Here is a 17068-nt window from a genome sequence, read left to right as displayed (position 1 = left end):
GTGTAACTATTGATAGAAGTTCTAGAATTGCATATTTGGAATTTGAATTTGAGAGTTTGTTATAATTCAGAAATATCAGAGAGATATTGGAAATGTTACTGGCAAAAGTCCTGCTAGAATTCAGTTGAAGGGAGAGAGAAAAACTTAGGAAAGGAAGACACTTTCGAAATGTTTAGTGATGCTATTTTCTGGTCACCTTTGGAACTTTTCCCTGCCCTACCCACCTCCATGAGAGGATTGTTATAGCAGAAAAGCACAGATAAGGCTTTTCTTAATTCTAAACTCTTGTTCTGCAGGGATCCACAACATGAAAATACTGTTGGATTATAAAAGAGCAAGGCTTCCTGCTCAACAAATTGGGAAAAGAAGCAAAGTATTTATTGACAGGTTTGTGTCCCTCAGCACAAGCCCACATAATTTAGGAGGATCTAAGAACAGAAATACTTATTGCCTGCTATTTCTGGGTAGGGCCCAGGGAGATAGCAACCCCCTGGAGTTTCTCTGCACAGTGCAGGACACAGGGACTTGCTCTGCTCTCTACACTATACTCACCAGGGGAACCTACGTGATGCTGCCTCAGGCCTGCCCACCCAGATTCATCAGATTTGCATATGACTTCAAGAAAGGGGCAGAAATAGCAAGAAAGTGTCTCTGACCCTAAGGGACGTATTCAAGGAACATTAAGAACAGTGGGGCTAGGAAGAGAAAGCCATGCCAGGGAATGGGGCAGAGAGAAGAAGAGAACACAGTGAGTAACTACACAATTTTGCGATGAATAGACCCTGACTAGACTCTTTAAAAATCCCATGTCCCAGAAGCTGTTAATAGGTGCAACAGTTATTCATCAACTGTAAAATGTTTCCTTATCCAATAAGACTCTGTAAGAACAAATACTTTTAGTGTACTTAAACTTCAGCTTTTTTCATCTTTAGAAAGGTTGGTTTGGATGATCTGTGTCCCTTTTTAGCTCTATATTTCTAGCACCATATCATCCATGAGCAGGTCTTTAATGCTGCTTCTAAAAAAAAATTAGAGGGCAATTGTAGGTTGCCATCTACATAATTTTTAAGTAAATGATTTGGGGAATGTTATTAACTTGCCTCCAAGCCTGAAGTTATCTGTGTGATTATCAAAGAAAAATAATTTTGTTTACATCAGCTATTCATTTTAAATCTCGTACCAAAGCTAACAATGTTCTCCTTCACCTAGTCCTTATTTTGCATAAATTTGGAGCTGTTTCTTCAAGTCAGTTATTATGAGACAGACTAAGAGCTGTTTCTGTTTGGTGCCAGCTTCTTGTTGAGGCAGGTTAATAAAGAGTCTGTGGTTTTTCCTCTCATTAGGAATGCATTTTGGCATTGACAACGCTTCACTGATCATTATGATTCCCCGTGCTGCTGTTGATCACACTCTTGTACATGAACTTCCCCAGAGAGGCTGTTTTCCCTCCATTGAGTACCAGTTAAGCATTCCCTCACAGGCCTCCCCCCAAAAATCCCTTCCTGCTTGGAATGCAGGACAAGCTCTCACTATGTTCCTGTTGACATTTTCACAGTTAATATTACTCATCACAGCTGAAGACTGAATAACAATAGAGAGGAACCAGTTTGCACATTTTTCCATAGAAGTAACCCCAACTGCCCTCTTGTAGAAATCATTCTAGGTGTGGTAGTTACCATGGAATATGGTGAGCATATCATGTTTGCCTACATTTGTTAACACACGTTTGTGCAAAGAATTTCTGGCAGAAACAAAATGAAGAAAATTCACCTTTTGAAAGATCTTTAGTCTCTAATAATGAGTGGTTGGTGTAACTAAAATTATACCCACGTTGGTGACACTGCCATGTTATTCCAAAACAGAATAACGGATCTTATTCCAAAAGCTGTATTGCTTTTTTACTATCAACCATAGTCTATCCTTTGTAATTCCCTTTTATGTATCTATTTCATGGCTCCTCTCCAACTAGACAACCTACTCTTTCAGCAGTCTCTCCTCTATTTCCCATTTTCCTCTTCCTTACCCCTCAACCCACATTCCCCTCTATAAACCGTCAGTGCTTTTTATTTTAACCTGTTCCCCAGGCATACTCCCAGCTTTTTAAATCTCCAGCAATAATCTGACTTTTGATTGTATGTGAAACCTTAGCTAATACGTCCTTTCCAAGTTTGGTTAATGAATTTCCTGACTCGCTATGGCCAAAAAGTAAAATAACTGATTACTATTTTATTGGTCTTGCACTGCTTTAGTAAAGAAAGACGTCCCAAATTCAAGAACAGATAAAATATTTCCATTGCTAACACATTTTTTAAAGTCTAATCAATTAATAGAAAGATCAAGTCTTCCCTCACAGCCAAGCAAATTAAAACATCCTCTCTGGTGATAAAATTGAAGTTTTAATTAAATATTTCTACAACTGCAAATATTTTACATATTTTATAAGTATGGCATAGCCTTTTTGGCATAAATTTCCTTTGTTACAGAAAAGAACTGTAACACAATTACAGAAAAGTTAAACATTTTTGTTTCTTATTTCGAAGAGTTTAGGAGACGCTTCAGACGCGGGTGGGAAATGTTAAATTCCGAATCCCTGCTCCGGAAAGTTTCCGTGCACACTGACTTAGATATAAATGAATGTCACCAAAGCTCACCACACAGATTCCGTCCTTGTGTTTAGATGTGAAAGGTACCTAAAGGTTCCAAGCCATTTTTCATCCCTTCCTTTGTGAAAAACAGGGAGTCAAATGTGTCTCAGGCAGGGCTGGTTCCTGGGCGATGGGGGCGGGGAGAGGAGGTGCTTAGGACAGGGCAGAATTGTTTCTGCCGCCTTGGTTTGCCCATACTGGGCGTCTGTGCAGGCGCGGCGGCTCCCTCCAGCCCTGCTGGGATGATACACTGTGAAAACATTCGCTCTCCCCTGGACGCCTCTTGGTTGTTCTTAGCTGGGAAAATGTTGCCCCAGGTTTAAAATATCTGCCCAAGCAGCCCAGCCCGGGAGAAAGGCGCTCTCACCGGCTCTTCGCTCCCTGCGGGCGCTATCCCGCCCTCTGCTGCCAGAACCGTGGGGATGTGCCTAGACCCGGCGCAGCGCACGTCCCGGCCAACCGCAAGCAGAACAAACCCTTGGCTGGCGGCCAGGAGGCTCCCTCTCAGCCACCGCCTCCCGCCAGCGCCTTTTTCCCCCCCTTGCAATACAAGATCTTCCTTCCTCAGTTCCCTTAAATCACAGCCCAGGGAAACCTCCTGCGAGCCGTCATCCAGCCACAGGCCAGCATGTCTGGGGGCAAATACGTAGACTCCGAGGTAGGCTTTGGCGGGGCGCGCCGGGCTCGGGGCGCGCGTGGAGTACCTGCTTCTGCTTATCTCCCACTCCAAATATTCCGACTGCTTTCCCGGCCCCAGCCCTCTCTCCACTTGGGAGCAGTCCTCTCGCGTTGGCACCCTTGAGGAATGGGCCTGGGCGGGGAGATAGAAGCCAGGAATGTTTTGTTTTTTCGGAGGGGCCAAGGAACCCCCAGAGCGGGGAGAACACCGCGAAGGGGGTGGGGGTGCTGCGGCTGGGTCCTCTGGATTAAGGACACGTTTTCTGTACAGGTTAGGATGTTCCCTTGTCGCGGGACCCCTGCGGTCCTCCTCTGCCCGCTGGGAGGCCAGGAGCTGGAGCGCAGCGTGGGGGTCATCTACCCGCAGTCCTGGGGACATCCCCGGGAGTTCCAGCCAGGCGCCTGGACCCGCTGGCCCCCGGGCGTGGCGCGCGCTCTGTTTGTACTTTTCAAAGTTCTTGAGCCATTTCAAGAACTCTTCGTGCAACTCGGCGTCTGGCAGAGGTGTTCCCCTCATCCAGCTGCCACCACCACTTCCAACCCCCTCTTCTCGCTTGAGTCCCCGGGGTCTGTAGCCCGCGCTTCACGCAGCCGCCTTTCAGTCACCGCTGACAGCCTGGGAGTGACCGAGGGTGGGTCGGCGGAGTTGTACAGGTGAATAGGGTCCTAGCGAGTTTGGGGAGGCTGGCACAGGGATCAGCCCAGTGATGGGGACATAGGAGACAGTGGTGATCACGCAAGTTGGGGAGGAGGGCCAAGAAAGGACAAGAGAGGGCAGAGGAAGCTTGGGGGGCGCGGACAGGTGCGAGGGTAAAGAAGCAAAGAAAGTGGGGACGTTCCGAGGGTCGGGAGCCTCGGGCCGGGCAGGATCTTAAGAATAAAGTTGGAAGGAATTAAGGGGGCAGGGGTAGCGGAAGCCTAGGACGCAAAAGGGGAGCAGGTGAAGCACTCGAGCGAAGGTGGTGTGCGGAGAGCAAGGCAGGGGCGAAATCCGAGGGGGCCTTCTCCCCTGCGGAGTCCCCGGGGGTGCTGCGCGCCAGGCGTGCGCTGGGCGGGGGCCCGCGGACCGCGCGGCGGGGATCGCCCTGACCCCTGGCGGCAGGCGGGGGAGGCAGGCGCTCCCTGCCTGGTACCGAGGGGTGTGGTGTCCTCTCCTGGATCCTCTTAAAAAGCTTGCAGCGCGCAGGAGGTTTCTGTGCGCCGAGCCGTCGCTGTCGACGCGGTCATTTCGATTTCGAGCTTGAGGTTTGCCGGGCCGCCAGGCTGACTTCTGATCGCTTTTCTTTTTGAATTTTTCCTCCCACCGCCGTTCCCACCCTCCCCCTCCTGGCCGTCCACCCTCCCCCTACCGGCCGTCCACCCTCCGCAGGGACATCTCTATACTGTTCCCATCCGGGAACAGGGCAACATCTACAAGCCCAACAACAAGGCCATGGCAGAGGAGGTGAACGAGAAGCAAGTCTACGACGCGCACACCAAAGAGATCGACCTGGTCAACCGCGACCCCAAGCATCTCAACGACGACGTGGTCAAGGTAAGCCGCGACTGCGGGCGAGGAGGGGGCGGCCCCAAGCGGCCGCTGTCGGGGCCCAGACAGCTCTCCTCCGGCGAGCCCTCTGTGCATCCTTCTTTACCACTGCCCTGCGAACACCGTTTTCTGAGCTTATGTGCTGCACAGCTAGCTGGCTGTCAGAACTGTCACATCTCCGCTCCCCCCTCCTCCTGGAATTTAGCTAAACTGAGTTTTGTAGGAGTTCACAGAGCTACATACACTTCTTTTTTCCTGGCAAATGAACCTCCTGACCTCAGCAACAGTCGGGCCCATATCTTGGGAGGGTGAGATGGTTGCCCTTTACTCCCAGATTTTGGTCTAGTGCTGAGTCCCCACTGCCCAGGGAACGAAGACAGTAAGACAGTTGTGTGAGGTTTGGTGCCAAGGGTGAGAGTCAGAATACAGATCGCACATATTCCCCTAGCTGAAATGATCCGAAGTGATTTTCTTACAAATGATACAATGGCGGGAAATGCCTAGGACTAAAGACAAGGAAAATATATGTATAGCTCTCTACCTATGTATGTGAAAGATGTGTTAACTAGGAAAACAGCGCGCTTGTACACAACTCAGCAAACTTACAGAACCGAAAATAATGTCTGTCTCTTGATTTCGCTAGACATCTCTCTTTAAATGTGGAAGTTCTTAGTGACCTAGGTGGCCTGCCTTGAGCTAATGGACATTCAGACTGAAGTTCCTTTTTATACTTTCAGGATGTGCTTGGTGATATTAAAAATAGATTAATTGACTGGGTTATTGGCCATCCTTAAATCAGACTCATGGTCAGTTTTTTATTATAATTATGTTAGTCAACTTTGACTCTTTTAGTAAATGTAGTGGGAGGAATTTATTGTCATCTGGATTGGGAAATCATGGGCTGGAGCCATCCTTGGCAGGAGAAACGGTGAAGGCTAAGGAAAATCCTGGCCTCCAGTTCTAGAGTGTAAAGACCCAGTTCTGCGCAGCCCCAAGACACCAACAAGGAAGACAGCAATCTCCGCCCACCCCACTTCCTATCTATGGATGGGAGGAGCTACAGTTCAGAGACCGTTCACGTTTATGAATAATACATCTCAAAAGAGAAGACAGTTTAATCTGTAACTGGTAGGAAAATGTAACTGTCAGAATGGACTCTTCTTGGCTTGCTGGTGTAGGAAAAAGGAAAATTGGAACATTCACGGGTTTTTCTACTAGCCAGATTATGGAATATTTAAAAGCAGCAGTAACAACAAAAGTACCTTATAAACTGGACATTAGGATTGCCAAAAAACTATTTACGAAAACCATTACCTTAAAGGGAGAAGGAAATTTGTGCTTTTCCTCCCTTTCTCATGTCAATTTGGACAAGAAGGAAAAGAGGCAGATTTCAGACAGGGCTCCCTTCCTGGGAGCCTCCCTGTTGTTCCCGGGCACTGTGAGTGAGATTCCCTGGAGCAAGCGAACCTCCTGGGATGAGTCACAGAGGCCGCAGTGTGGATGTGGATCTCCACACGCAGCATGACTAAGTTGAGAAAGAAAGGCCCCACTGGGAAAAAAGACCTCAACACAGATGGGAAAAAAAGCATAACAGGCTCAAAGGAAATAGCAGTTTACAAAATATCATTTCAAAGAGCAAGTGTGGGGATCCTCAAATTAAAGGAACTAAAAGAAACAGCTACCAGACCTTGCCTCCTTGCTCATAGCACTGTGAGCAAAACAAAACAAAACAAAAATCAAACAGAAAAGTCCACCTTGAAAAGTCTTTGGCAGACTTTTTAGTCTTACTCAGATGCCCCTCCTAGAGAGAGGACTTCAGAGAATGCCCTGCTGGGAGACAAGGCTCCCAGTGTAAATTCTGCCCAAAGAGCGCATGCACCAGGAGAGCTTGCAAACAGGGGCTTACCTACACCTTGTGGAAACTCCTATTTCATAAATATTTGTCCTCAAGTTCAAGCACAAATGTAGTAATAGAAACAGGGATGATTCTCTCCCTGTTACCCAAACAGTAAATAAAAATTTCTTTTAAGTTTTACTTCTGATACCATAGAGTTCTTAACATAACAAGACACTCCAAGCTTTACCTTGATGCCTGGTAGCTTAACTCTTCATATGGTAATAAAAAAAACAGTGGTCACTGGAATCTACTGTTACAGGTACTCAATCAAGTAAGGAAAAGTCAGTTCTAAAAGCCAGGAGCCCTGTTAAAACCCACTCTGTCCCATATAATAGTGTCTAGGCACCTGCCTATTTCCATTTAAATTTCATATAATTAATATTCAAATGTAAAATTCAATTCCTTTGTCACATTAACCACATTTTGAATGCAGGATATGTGAGACTAGTGGCATAGATATAGACTGTTTCTGCGTCAATTGTACAGCACAGATATAGACTAATCCTATCATCTCAGAAATCTCTATTTGACATTGTTGGACCAGAGTATTCCCTGAATTTTAAGATCATCCCGACGCCAAGTTAAAAAAAAAAATCAAGATAGAGAAGAAATGAAATCGCAACATAAAGTGTGAATAACAATGAATGTATCTGCGCAATATCCTTGTAATCCCCCGAAAACAGCTGTTTAAGGAGAGAAGGAAACTCAAGGCTGTGGGTGCCATGAATTTGTATCTCAAGAAGGTGGAGTTATATTAACACCTATTCCACTAGTGATAATGACATAAATTAAAATATGGTATTAAGTTCCAATAAAATTAACTTCATATCTTCCTAAAAGTTTGCTGCTTCGTATTATGAGCTATCTGTATAAATAATTTCCGCAAAATATTAAGTAGGTGATGAATGCTTTCTTAAATTTCCTCAAATTAAAGTGGTTACAAGCCCCAGACTCTTCTTTACTCTGACTCCGATTTCCAACTTCTTGTGTTGGCATTTTCATACACGCGTCAATTATATACATATTTGAATTTTCTAGATAAGGAAAACGGCTTCAAATTTATGATTCTGCTATCACACTGGCCATCGATTAATTTATTTATCAAACTCTTGCAATATGCTGGATTAGATGCTTTGCTATGCAAATCCTAAATAAACCCTAGCAATCACAAAGATTACGGTTAGCAAGAGAAGAAGCATACAGATAAAAAGTTTATAAAAGTAATACACACACACAACCAATATAGTAAGTCACTGCCAAATGGCAATTAGTGATCTTTTCTTTTCCTTCTTTTTTTTTTTTTTATTGCCTTGACTGCCAGGAAACACATGGCTTGATTTTCAGTTTCCTTAACCCAATCTCTTCTCTCCTACATTTGTGTTTATCTGTTCACTTCTCTGCATACTGGCACACTATTTTATGTACTCTCTATTGTATCATCATCATTTTAGACATAGGAGAAATATATGCTATAATGAATCAAAAGTAAATACAGTCGTATTGAATATTGCATAGTAGAAAGGGTTTTAAATAGTGAATGATACTGATATGAAGTGTGAAGGATTGGGCAGCGGAGTGCAGAGGAGGATGCATTGGGGATCATTTAACGGAAAAGGGCACGGAGAAGGTCCAATTCAAATTGGGTTATTGGAAGGCAGAAAGAACACAAATAGCTGGAAAAAGCACCAGAGGGCATGCTAAAAGATCCAGGCATGGAGACGGGAGTATTTGGTAGCCCATTTGGATTGGGATTTGAGAGTTCATGTGGCAGAACATATTGTGACCAGGCGGGCTTCCAATTCCTCTTTTTTAACATTAAGATAAATTAAGGGCTAACAAAATTTTAAATGGCATCCATGCTTTTACACAGTTACTGCCCAAAACAGATATTTTGAAATGTATCAAAGAAAAATAGACAAAATTATGTGATTCTTCATGGACCAGAGTCATGAAAAGAGATATGAGTTTAGATGATTCTGAGATTAGCACTGGGACGAATCAGGACATCTGGGAGGAAGGTCTTTGTTGGAAAATAAAAATATGCATTTGTAACTTTCTTGTCTAAAACTGGAATGTAATGATTCTTAAATATGCACAGACACAAAATTGTCTTTAGCAGCTGAGAAAATGCATGCACATGGCAATCGTATCACTTTTGGTTTCAATGTAACAGCCTAATGTCTCTGCAATCCTTTTCAAGTAGAAAGCATTCTAAAGCAATTGGTGATTAGTGTCAGTCTGTCATTTATAAAATTATGTTTATCATTTGACATACATATAATTAAAGTGTAAAATTTAAAATGTCAGATTGTCTCAAAGCCCGTAGCACCATGTTAATATTTTCTCCTGCTGGAATTTGTGTTGGTTTGGCCTGCTCGTTTGTTTGTTTAGGAGATAGATTCAAAGATGGTGGTGGATATTCTGCCATGTGTGAGACCATGCGCGGAATTCAGAATACCCAGCTTGTAAAATAGCGTGATGGTCATCTTTGGTGAGAAATTGTTCTCATGTTACTGAGAAAAGAGTGATAATAAAGTGGGAGATGTTATTCATTCTTAAGCATGTGAAATGCTTTCAAGTTCAGCCAAGAATGATATACATTTTAAATGCTTATTATAAGGAAAGCCTTTTTTTCCCCTCCATCTCTCAAATGTAATCAACAAACTTTGATTTTAACTGAATAAAATTTCATGTTATTTATTAAAATTTAAGGCACGATATACCAAATACCTTTGAATTATGAAAAGGTTCATAATGTGGGATATTCTTTCAATGAATAGCAGTGTTGGCTACATTTTTAAAGGGTTTAAAATATAAACAGCTGCAGTAGTGAGCAGCATCTGGAAAGCCTAGTAATTTGAAAAACCACCTGCTTATGTGTCCTGCCCACTCAAGTTCGTAAAATAACAGACACTTTCATATTCCAAATGAAAATGCTTTTCAGTTTGCCCTACTTTTAAACATAATTCTCCGTGATGGAATGTGCCCAGAGAGAGCTGGTCCCTGGGAGAACAGAGCTGTGTGCACTGACCTGTGAGGTCTGGGCCCCTCCCTGATCCTCCTAACTGTGTTTGCAGTGGAGAGAGGGCTGCTGTCTTCACACAAAGGTGGCTGATGCCAAGATACATACGCTCTTTCTCTTTCCATGCTCTGGAGAACTTGTACCTTCTTTACTATAAAGCCTCAGAGGAAAAGATTGGCAAACTATACTCCTTTTTTAAAAAAATCCTAAAATATGGAGCTCTCCGCCCCTAGAAATATACCTAACTTACAAGTACTCTGAGGCAACTTGATAGAGTGGGAAGAGTAGTGTGTCAAGATGGAAAAAGTTATCTTTGCAACTTCTATAACTTTCATCTCTAAACCTCAAACGTAATGATTCTTATAGGCACAGACATAAAATTCTTTTTCTTTAGCAATCAAGAAAAGCTATGCACAAGGTAATCAAATCAGGTGTATTTTTAACATAACAGCCTAATAATTTGGTGATCTCTTTCAAATAAAACCATTCTAGTCCCACTAGACACCAAGGAGGAAGGAGGTGGGAGTGTATGAGGTCCATAGGTTGATCTTCCTCAGTAGCTCCTGAGAATTGGCTTACAAATAGAGAGCAAAATTGTTTGGCTAATAAATGTTAATGAACACCATTCCTAAAAATATTTTGGAAAGCCATTTTGTGTTTTCATGCTTCAATTTTTTTTTTCTTGAGACAGAGTCTCAAGCTGTTGCCCTAGGTAGAGTGCTATGGTGTCGCAGCTCACAGAAACCTCAAACTCTTGGGCTTAAGCAATTCTCTTGCTTCAGCCTCCCAAATAGCTAGAACTACAGGTACCTGCCACAACACCCGGCTATTTTTTTTTTTTTTGGTTGAAGTTGTCACTGTTGTTTGGCAGGCCCACGGTAGATTCAAACCTGCCAGCTTCAGTGGATGTGGCTGGCACCCTACCACTGAGCTACAGGTGCCAAGCTTTCATGCTTCAATTTTTTAACTCTAAAAAAATGAATGAGAGTCATTCTCACAGAATCATGTTCCCCTCAAAAAGCCATTTGCCTTTAAATAATTTTATGCATCTACTATTGTGTGCTGGTGGCCACAATATGGAGCAAGATAGATCTGGACACTGACCATATAGCATTTATAGCCATATCTCTGCCTTGCTACATGCAATTTCCTTCACAAACTTTTGCTGGAATTCCTTTACCAAATTCTGCTATTGGTTAAAATCTTATATCCCTATATCTTAGATCAAAAAACACTCATCTGTAAATCTTCAAAGTATTCCTGAGCCAAGAGACATAGCAAAATAAGGAACATAAATTTTCAAACAATTTGCTCCTGTTTTGATTCTATAAAAAATTGTAGGAGTAAAAACTTGATTCCAAAGCTGCAGAGAGTAGAAGGGGAAGGTTAGCAGAGGGCAGGGGGAGAGAGAGAAGCGTGTTACAGGTACAGACATAGTTAGGTAGAAAAAATAAGTTCTAATGTTTGATAGCAAGCCAGGGTGACTGTACATGGCAACGATATTATCAGTTTCTCAAAGTCATAAGAAGTAATATTCTCTCCTCCTATATTGGCTTTGAACTTCTAATCTTCCTGTGGCAAATTTGAAATTTGCAGCCTTTTTAAACCCCATCACCTCTACAAACCCAAGAGGACTGCCAAATTTGACTAGACATCAAAATAACCAGAAGAGTGTTTACAAATACAGACACCTGGGCCCAGGTGTATCTAGATATATTAGAATATCTAGATCAGTGATTCTCAACCTTCCTAATGCCACGACCCTTTAATACAGTTCCTCATGTTGTGGTGACCCCCCAATGATAAAATTATTTTTGTTGCTACTTCATCACTGTAATTTTGCTGCTGTTATGAATTGTAATGTAAATATCTGATATGCAGGATGGTTTTAGGCGACCCATGTGAAAGGATCATTAGACCCCCAAAGGGGTCATGACCCACAGGTTGAGAACCACTGATCTAGAGGGACCCTGAGGATTTTTCCAAGCTTCAAATGATCATTCTTGAAATAATTATACAGTGAGGTCAGCTTTAGAAATGACTGTATTCAAAGTTAGCCTAAAAATAGACATCCTGGTTGATTTTACCTCAAGAGATGGCATATGGTTGAGTTTTAGCTGTTTTTCCTGCCAGATGAATACTTGAGGATTGGGCCATTTTCAGCCCTGCCAGAGAGTTTTGAAACCCCATCAAGGGCTCCCAAATCAACCTTGCTCAATGGTTCTGCATCCCTTGAGGCCACTTGGGCTTAGAGCCAACTACAAGCTTAGAGCCTCAGGGTGACCTACGAGTGGAATGACCACATGTTTTAGGCTGCCCCATGCATACTAGCCAAGAGTGGTCAGCACAAAGTAATAATGCCACTTACATACTCAGAAATGTCCCACTTTGGAAGAAAAATGATATGTTCACAAGTGGATTGCCAATGACCTGCTGACTCCTCTACCTGGAATATACCAGAAATGCCTATTCACTATTTTCTAGCAGAATGGGCAAAATTTCCACATTCTCAGCATGTCATGGCTTACCCCCATCATTTTCCTAGTGTCACTCCTCTCCTGATTTTCATCATGGCCACCGAGCAGCAATATAACTTGGGAGAGGATCCCTTAGGATCCAATCTGCTCTATCCTCAGACCTTAAGTTTTTCCCCTGGAGCACAGGGTTAATGAAATTGACATCCTTCCATCACATGTTTTTTTTCAGCTACCCGATCAAAGATTAAAATGTTTAAAATATTTTTCAATTGGTCCAGGAAATATAAAATGGCATGCTTTCACATGAACTATTGTTTGGGGTGGGGGAAGTGTTTTTAATTTTGTCTTAAAGGAAATCTGCGTGAGCCATGTACTATGCAGCTACCAAGGGAATTAGCTGGTAGAACAGATTTACACCTGCACAGAATACATATTTCCTGCCTCTCATGGGAACTATGTTGATGTTTTAGATATAAAATACATCTTGTTTTCTTTACTGAGCCTTGAGAAGACATTTCTTGTTGGTTATCATTTCATGGCAAGGGAAGTACAGATTCCTAAAGACACATCCAGTTTCCCCTTCGCCATTGTTAGCTGTTCTGGTAATTAACAGTCAACGCTTTTTTAATTTCAATGAGGCTTAAGTAAGGTTTATGGTTATTCAACTATTTTTAATTGCACACACACTTTATGGACACCTGTGTATGTGTGTGTGTGTGTATACATACATATATGCTTAATAGTCTGCCTCCTAACAATTTAAAAATGGCATTCAACATATATAAACTTTTTCTGAGCTCAGTAAGAACATTACCATATTGATAGTGATAGATTCTTTTTAAAAAGATTAATGGTGTCTGGAGACGGCACTGGGTCATTTCATGTAATATCGCAGATCTCAAACAAAATTACATTTCCACATTTACCATGAATAACAAAAAGATACTGAGCACAAGCAGTGAGAAAGCAGGGGATTGGGAAGGAAAGAAGCAACAGTAAGAAAGTCTCTCGAGAGCCCGCCTACCTGTCCTGCCACCTGCTCTGGCCTGGACTGGGCTGTACACACTGCACAGCCCAGCTCCACGCCTCCCATCTGTGCTGCCATGCGACTGGGCTCAGGCGTGGACTGAGGAGTTAAATCACAGCCTCTGCCCTTAAAAGGGTGTAGAGTTTGTCAGGAAACACACATGTAAACAAACCCGAGCAAAGTCACATAACTAAAGAGCAGGCCGTGGTTGGGCACTAGACAGAGTTCTCAGCAGTCTCCAAAGCCAAGTACTGTTCACCACCAGCAAAGAGGTCTCAGCAGAGGGAGACTTGAGGGATTCTGGCATGTTATGGGCCACAGCAGCAAGTCAGTGTGGCCAAGGGCAGGAGTACAAGCAGGAGCAAGATCAGCAGGGCTTTCCTTGCCCGGTCAAGGTGTTTGTCCCTTTGTAGGTCATGGCAACCCACAGGTTATTAGACCAGGGAATGACCTGGCAAGCTGTGCCCTTTAAAGGGCTTTCAGAACAATGGGACAAGCCAATGAGTGCTATTTTATATGCACGTGGGAGTGAGCTAGGAGATAGGATGCTCCTTCCAGCACTTCCTGCAGGCTGCCTGGCGTCACTATTATTCCCATCATGTGCATCTGCAGATAAGGAAACTCAGGCTTAGCAAGGGATCACTCAGAATTACACAGGTAGGAAGTAGAAGTCAGGTTTGAACCCAGATAGTGAAACTCCAATTCTTAACCCCTGCACCCTTGTGCCTCTCAGTAATAGATCATGATCCAGAAAGATAGTGTTGTCACCAGAGAGTGGAAAGGGGTCACAGTGTCCTCATATTGGGCAGGTGGTATATGTAAGAGGGATTCCAGACATGGTCTGTGTGGGAAGTGACAGACCTGAGGTTGTAGGATCAGACTGTACAGCTGCAGTCCCCAACCCCCAGGGCGTAAGCCCATATCAGTCTGGTCAGTGACCTGTTAGGTGTTAGGCCTCACAGTGGGAGACGACCATCAGGAGAGTGGGCAAAGCTTCATCTGTCACTGTCTTCTGTCACCACCAGATGTGACCATCTAGTTGCAGGAAACCCAGCTCAGGGCTCTCAGTGGTTCTGCATTATGGTGGATTGTATAATTGTTTCATTATATGGGGTGACCATAAAGTTCATGTGCAATTTAAAATTGTTGTCTGGTTTACACTGTACATGAACTTCTGGTCGCCATGTATACTGTAACATAATAATATTAGAAATAAAGTGCACAATAAATGTAATGCACTTGAATCATCTCAAAGCCATCTCTCCACCCTACCTCCGTCTGTGGAAAAATCGTCTCCCATGACATCAGTCCCTGGTGCCAAAAAGGTTGGGACCACTTCTCTAGATCCTGGGAAGTGGATTGAGGAAGAAAGAAAAAGACCAATGTAAAAAGGCCAGTGTAAAACCTCAGGTCTCAAGGAATGTGAGGCTGAGGGTGGAGGGCTAAGTCCCAAAGGCCAGAAGTGGAATACACAGTGGGGTGTGCCAGCTGGTGTGGAATCACTCCCCTCTTTAAAGCATCCCTCATTGTCCGAGTTGGCCTGGGCAGGGGCCGATCTTGCCTGGATGTGTGGGAAGGGTGGGTGAGGGCAATGAAGCAGGCCCTGGCAGGCGCTTTGGGCTCAATAGCTCCTCTAAAGGTTCTCAGGGAGCCTGTTTGATTTCTACAGACCTTGGTGCCACCACACCAATACACTGTAAAAACAGGAAACAATTGAGAAAAGCCTTAGATCTGTGCTGGTAGAAGAAATGCCTATTGAATCCTGCAAATAGTTTCTCTGAGACTTCCTCCCTTGTAATTACGTATTTGTTCTCAAAAACAAATGCCAGAAGCAAGGAACAGACTCAATAGTGCATTTTACAAGACATCACTAGTCTCTTAGAACACGTTCAATGTTCCATCATTCATGACTCACTCTTTGCCTTTTCTGTATTATTAGCAGTAATGTATGGCTGGAAATGGACATACCAAACTATGTTGAGGAAACGGAATTGCACTCATTAGATTTTATCACCAATTATTTTGGTTAGCTCCACAGATCTTTCCCCTTTGCTTGTTCCTGAGGGTCAAGTTTTTTAATAGGAAAAGAAATTGTGTAAAACAGTTAATAACTAGCAATTCACCAAGCGATTCTGGGTGAGCCCCTCTATTTCTCTAAATGTAAGGTAGGAACGAGAGTCATTCTCAAGTAAGTGCTCCCCAGAAAGGTCATTCAAGCGGTACTGGGGAAGCTCTGTCCCAGGCAGGGAAGTCAGGAGCCTTGCTGCACCAGAGCCTGCCTGACAGAACCTCGCCTCTGATACCTGGGCCTCACCACGACAGGCCAAGTTTCATCTTTGTTTTCATCTCTGTCTTGGCATTTCTCAAAGCTTCCCAACTTTTCTGCTTCACTGTGTACCCCCTTCTCGGCCCGTCTCTCCCCACTCTGTGCCTTGGTATTTCAGAGCCGCACAATGTCCTTCTCACTTCTGTGGCAGCCCCCTGCACCCTCCAAGGCCCCACACAGGGTTAGCCATCAGAAAATGGATGCCAAATTGAATCGACATGCTGAAATTCCTTTTTAAGTAATTTAATGTCTGCTATGAATGAAGAGTGAAGAGACACAGTAGGACTCATTAGTGCAGGTCTTCAGATGTTTTTATTTTCATTGGGCACATTTGAAATCCTATCAAAAATACAGAAAATTAATGAGTAAGTCCAAAAACATTTACTCTACATAGTAAGGTAAAAAGGAAATATATTTAATACATGTGTATCTTTAAAATGGTCATCGTTAATGTTTTTGTAATCTTCAGGTTTAGGGGGGGCATAAATACATCTCTTCTGAGCTTTGCAGTAAGCAAGCTGTGGCAAGAAGATGATCCCCCAGGGCCCGGAGGATGAGGCTAATCTCCTAGGTATCTGGCAGGCAGAGCCGGGAAATTCCCAGGATGCCGAGGGATGCCATCAGTGCTGCTTGGCTTTGTACAGAAGTATGGAGGCTGAGGGCTGGCTCTCAGGCCACATGAGAGCTCCCTTACCAGGACAGGGGTGAAAGGACTCCCTGTCTGACCCTTCCCAGTGCATCTCTGGACAAGACTGATTCAGAGAAACGATTAGGCCAGGTGACAGTCCTAATGAGAAATCCAAAACCTTTTGCACCTAGCAGAGGCAACTCTTTGAAATCCAAGGCTCTTCTTCCGTCTTTCCTTTGGCTTTGCTACTTCTAGACACTTGTACACAGAGCTCTGTGATTTTACTTGCTGGGTGGTGGTGACTGTTAATCTACTATTTCAACACGACAGCACAGAAGTTTCCTTTTACATCAGAAATGGACTCTCAGGGATCTCAGATCTCTTCTCAGAAAAAAAAAATTAGAAAGAAAAATAGAAATAGGCAAAACTCTTAAATGTCCTTGGAAGGGGCCAGAGATCATTCATTCCATTATTGGTGTTTGTGTAGAAATGAACGTCAGTGCTTCTCCCAGATAAGCCTCCATATCTGTCTGCTATAATAGGAGGCAGATTTACCTTAATATGTACAAAAGTAAGACTCGTCAATTTGATTCCAAATAGTTTCCCTATCGACAAGCTAAAAATGAGATACTAGGATCATCATTTAGTTAAGAATAGGTAAAAGTAGAAAGTAGCCATGAAAAAAGAGTGATGGCGTTGAATGTGAATTTGGGGTGTGGCTTGGTATCTACCATACAGCCTGGACCTTAGTCCTAGCACATTTAATATTTAATCAGAGCCTAGAGTGAACAAGAAGACTCTCAACTTAAAAATGACACCAATTATAATGACCTTGTTAAC

General features: G+C 43.4%; 1 protein-coding gene across 1 annotated transcript in view; it reads left to right on the top strand.

Annotated features, from left to right (window-relative positions):
• The first annotated feature begins 2993 nt into the window (after positions 1–2993).
• Positions 2994–17068, top strand: part of CAV1 (caveolin 1) — a 34341-nt gene continuing 20266 nt past the window's right edge. Inside the window, exons 1-2 of the mRNA XM_003789800.2 lie at positions 2994–3303; positions 4693–4857. Coding sequence (XP_003789848.1) covers positions 3274–3303; positions 4693–4857 — 195 coding nt within the window. The 5' untranslated portion in view covers positions 2994–3273. The remainder of the gene's footprint in view (positions 3304–4692; positions 4858–17068) is intronic.

The sequence above is a fragment of the Otolemur garnettii genome, unplaced genomic scaffold (assembly GCF_000181295.1).
Source record: "Otolemur garnettii isolate 467f Iridium unplaced genomic scaffold, OtoGar3 scaffold00037, whole genome shotgun sequence".
In the NCBI taxonomy this organism is placed as follows: Eukaryota; Metazoa; Chordata; class Mammalia; order Primates; family Galagidae; genus Otolemur; species Otolemur garnettii.
Note: the sequence above shows the minus strand (reverse complement) of the source record. Positions and strands in the feature narration are given on the sequence as shown.